This window comes from Penaeus monodon, chromosome 15 (assembly GCF_015228065.2).
Source record: "Penaeus monodon isolate SGIC_2016 chromosome 15, NSTDA_Pmon_1, whole genome shotgun sequence".
Classification (NCBI taxonomy): Eukaryota; Metazoa; Arthropoda; class Malacostraca; order Decapoda; family Penaeidae; genus Penaeus; species Penaeus monodon.
Window position 1 is genome coordinate 28,054,539 of NC_051400.1, and position 4,732 is coordinate 28,059,270.

General features: G+C 35.5%; 1 protein-coding gene across 2 annotated transcripts in view; it reads right to left on the reverse strand.

The window, feature by feature from the left end:
* The window catches only part of LOC119581895 (serine/threonine-protein kinase PLK1-like), a 62,121-nt gene that overhangs the window by 10,262 nt on the left and 47,127 nt on the right, over positions 1–4,732 (reverse strand). Inside the window, exons 7-12 of one of the 2 annotated variants that reach the window (XR_005229596.1) lie at positions 3,738–3,977; positions 3,460–3,613; positions 2,957–3,203; positions 2,629–2,742; positions 1,699–2,297; positions 1,477–1,479 (exon numbers count right to left, since the gene is read on the reverse strand). Coding sequence is in view for 1 of the 2 variants with exons in the window: in XM_037930057.1 (XP_037785985.1) it covers positions 2,151–2,297; positions 2,629–2,742; positions 2,957–3,203; positions 3,460–3,613; positions 3,738–3,977 (902 nt within the window). In the remaining variant the exon portion in view is untranslated. Of the gene's footprint in view, positions 1–667; positions 2,298–2,628; positions 2,743–2,956; positions 3,204–3,459; positions 3,614–3,737; positions 3,978–4,732 lie in introns of those variants that run through there. The other variant, XM_037930057.1, reaches the window with a different exon arrangement.

Below are 4,732 nucleotides of genomic sequence, written 5' to 3' on the forward strand. Positions count from 1 at the left end.
CTTTATCTTTTTTTTCTTCTTTTTTTTAAGCATTTCACAATCTACAGCATAATGTTTTATTCAATCACAGTGCGAGTACTGGTATGGACTTTAAAAAATATTTTTAATATACAACAACAAATTTTAGTTATTATTTCAATTTCATATATTCTGTATGTTAAGTTTTAGTCAGTTTTTTTGTGCACTCTAGATCACTGCAAATCTAGAATGTTCATATTATATGCAGTAATGTTTATATATTCCCTTGATGGACCAGTTCCATATTCAAGATTGTTAGCCTATCCCTATACTTAGTTAATGTGTAGATGTGCTCTGATGTCCAACCCCTCCCCCCCCATTATAACAGGGTTTTCTTTCCCTTGACCTTTTAATACATACCTCAAAATATATCAACATTTTTAAGTACATACCATATCTACATTTTCTCGGGCTTTTCACCAATATCTGAATTTTTGCCACATTGAAATGCAAGTAAATGTTTATAAGTTACATGTATTTTTGTCAAAGATAATTCAGCGAAGAAAGGTGCCCACTCCATATTTCCAATGATAATGTTCCAGTCCTTCAGTTCAGTTCAATAAGTTTTCCACTGCCATTTTTTGTCACAGCAAGAACTTTCACATCTTAGTCCAAATGACCCTGGAAGTGTAGGATTAACAGAATATTCTTAATTATACATACTTTATTACTGCATGGACTATGTACACTTATGTATCACGTAAAATAAAGAGATAGAGATACAAGATGTAAAATAAACATACAGCGTGATATTACAAACAGTTGTGGAAATAATGAACAAAATGATATGCAGTCAGATGAAAATATGTGACCAGAACTCTTTCTTGCAAGGCAGTGTGGAATATGAAAATCTATAAATAAATTTCCTTGACTTTAAACCCAAATATATGCTACTTTTGTCAGTACAGTCAGTATGTAATGTTACAATCAGGGAGTACAAAACACATTACAATCTACCAGTTATTATTTACATTCATGTTACTACAGGGAAAGGAAGAACATGAGTGAACATGAGTTCACATAAAATAAACAGTTTAATAGCCAACGTTTTTTAATAATTCCTTATATCAACATAAGGGCGCAATGCATGGGACTCGCTCTTCCTAGATCATAAAAAAATTAAAACTGTCTCTGGAGTGGCCAGAACATTCTTGTAATCACAATCTAGCCTTAATTTCACCCCAATCTTCCAATAACAATATTTCCCAATAGCACTGAAAACAGAAATAAAGCATACTCATTCCCTAGCACACTTTTATCTGAGTTTGGTATATCAGTAATATACTCCACAGATACAATCAAAACCAATATAAAAATATTATAATAGAAATCCATAAGCTAAACCAAATAGAACAAAGTCATGTACTGGAATAATATCTTTAAAAATTATGAATTAGTAGTACAAAATACTGTGATTCACCTTGTGTTTTCCTCTCAGTTATTGCAACTTAAAAAAACATCCTATAAATAAAACCAACATGTCTAAAAATAATAAATATATAGGATTTTCATTTCATTAATATGGTATAACCATAGATGCCAACTAAGTAGCATACAGTGTAACATGCTAACAGACATGAAACCAAAGGGCTAGTTAGCAATGATACAAGAAACAAGATCATTTACAAGTATAAGAGATCAATGATTTTCTAAATCTTGATTCCAAGCTAGAAGTTGCACCCCTCATTCTATCAGGTTTTATTTTAACCATCATAAAACCTAAGTCTTTACTCATGCAATAGTGTGTATCCTTGAAAATTATCAGAAAATATAAATCAGGACTTACTAAACTGACCTAAACTGACTTTTCCCGTCAGTCCTTTGAGGCTAATTACAAAGATGTATCCTAACATACATTTATCACTTTGGTACAAGTTAATCCACCTGAATGGATATTTATATCCAGCACCTCCAAAGCACTGCCACAGTGGCATACTTCATGGACACTTGTAGTCACAGGTAGGAAGAGATACAGAAATGCTCTATGTTCTTCAACTTAGGTAACATGCTAAAAATTGTCAACTATTCTAACCAAGTTTAGATCTAGTACATATATGCTTAAACAATAGATAACTAGAAAACTGGTGAATAAATATTCAACCTTTGGACAGTAACTTTTATCGTTGCACTATTTAAGCAGTGGTGGGCTGAGTGTGCTGGGCAGCAGCAGAGGAAGAAGCAGTGGAGGACTTGGTCGTGGAGGATTTCGTAACCATAAGCTTTTGAATCATGTTGCGAGCATAACGCATGCGGTTCGCAAGGTCAGGTCGGCATCCATACTGGAAGAGACAGGAGGGTCATTTAAGAATAAGGTAATAAAGAAAAATCAATTTGATTATTCTTCTTTCCATCAAACAAACACTTTCACAAAATCGTTAACTACATCCTGTATGGTTCCATGAAAAAACACATTACTTAATGCATTCAATTACAACTGCTTACTCTCTTTCAAAAATACATATACACACAAATATATTCTCTAAACAGATGTTGACAACAAAATATTAGTATAAAGGAAAACAACTTTTCTAAAATTCTTTCCAACTTTTTCTGATTGGGGAATAGGTAAATCCTGTGAAATGCGGAAAAAAAAAAATAATTTATTCTAACCTTCTCAAGGCTGGCCAGCCTGTAGGTCTTGAAATTCCTCTTTTCGTCGATGTATGTGACAGCACCCATCAAAGGACACAGAATAATCTTGGTGTGGTCTTCAAAGAAGTTGATCTGTAGAAAAAAAGCATTATCAATTTTACCAGTGACTTCAATCAAAGGTTCAAGAAATGTATGGTGTGTATATATACCTGAAACGATTGTAACAGGCAAATACCGATTTCTTCATTACAACTGAATCTAGAATATCACAAATGTTAATGGTGTGGTCAAAAGTTAACTGGTAAAAAATCTAAATACATAATTCAAATTAGAATAAACAACTTACCTGAAGTGTTCCATTAGTCAAGTGAAGAATGATGGCGGATCGTGTCCGGAAGTAGGTCCTGAGTGAGGGGATTCGGGCAAGCTCATCACCCTCCCTTGGGCACATAGAGGCAGCTGCCTTCAATAAGTGTTCATTCATGTAGTTACGGAAGTAGCGCAGCAGCGTCACCTTTTTGTTTAATGCTCCTGGGTAGCTCTTCAGTGTATGGTAGTGTTCAGCATTTGAACGCTCAATGTAATGAATGTTCCTGTAATTAGAATATTTATATTTTAAAACAAAGTATAAAACCAAAGCTCTCTTACTGGGATGCCAGTACAATAAACATTCTAATTTGTATAATGACATTATCATTATAAAGAATCAAATACCACCAATGAATTGCAGACCATTTGACCTTTTGCTTAAAAAATTACTTCAAGTAATTACTGCTAGAAATCGCTAAATTATGCCTGGTGTAAAACTGCGATTGGATTCTGATTACACAAGCCAAACCGTTTACTCACTCTCCATCAGCTAGCAACAAAAGTTTGGTGAAATCATTGAAGAGCACACCAATGGAGTCATCACACAACTGGTATCCAAGACCATATTTATCGCTGTAGTCAACCCACTTGCTCACCCAGATCATGGGCACGGCAGCCGGATCCTCGCTCTCATCTGTGGCCGGAGAAACACAACATCATTAGTATTCCAGCCTTTAGGAAAATAGGATATCGTAACTTAATTGCTTCAGTCCTTATCGCATCCCCATTTACGCTAGACAATAGGCTTGCAAGCTTACCTTCATTGATATTATCCCTCTCATCGGGCTTTGAAGCAACTACTGACGTAATTTGTGCGTACAATTCCTTGAGGTAACAGTCAGTTGGCTCATCCGATTTGTGTTGTGCTGAGGCTGCTTGTTGTGCCACTGCCTGCTGCTGAGCGGTGCTCCCGATAGGTGCAGATGCAGTGCCCCTTCCTGTACCAACTTCAGTCTTCTTAACTCCATCTTTAAGTCCGACCTTGATTGGAGATCCATCTGAAATAATCGGCGCATTTTAATTATATGTTAAAAAAATAGTATGTCAACAGGTTTTTATCTAGTCCAAATAAACAGCACACTATGAAAACAAAGCAGCTGCATGCATTTCGTCCCAGACAAATAAAAATAAAACCTTTTCAGTTCAGCTGATATTACAATAAGAATGTCATTAGAGCAAATCATGCAAATTCGAGTTAACCTCCTTTGGCCTACTTTTCATAAAATCCGAGCTACCGTTTACAATGGCAATATCACTAATGCAATCTCAACGTCTCAAGCAGTTTAACCAACAGTTGCAATCATAGTTTTTTGTTTCTGCCCGGTGCGTTTACACGGAAGAACCAAAGTACAACGGAGTAAAACATGGGAAGCGATATTCTCACTTGAAAACAACAATCGATTGTAATTAATGTATCACCGTAAATACCACCAAAATACTACCTATAAGACTGAAGTGATCTGCATTATCATTAGAGGTTTTCAAACCATTACATAATTCTATTGCGGAGGTCACCGCAATTTAAAAATAACTCGCAGCTACCAAATTCCAACAAAAACAGATAAACAAGCAAAATAAATAGAAAATTGCACGTCCTTTCCCACGCTCCCATGCGCAATTCTCTCGTTAGTTTCACCTGAGCGACGCCCAGAACCGCATGGACGCAAAATCAAAATCAAAGCATCTATTTCCTGGTATTCGGTGATGCAACAATTATAGTTCAGAAGATCAGATATATACTGCGAGCATCCAT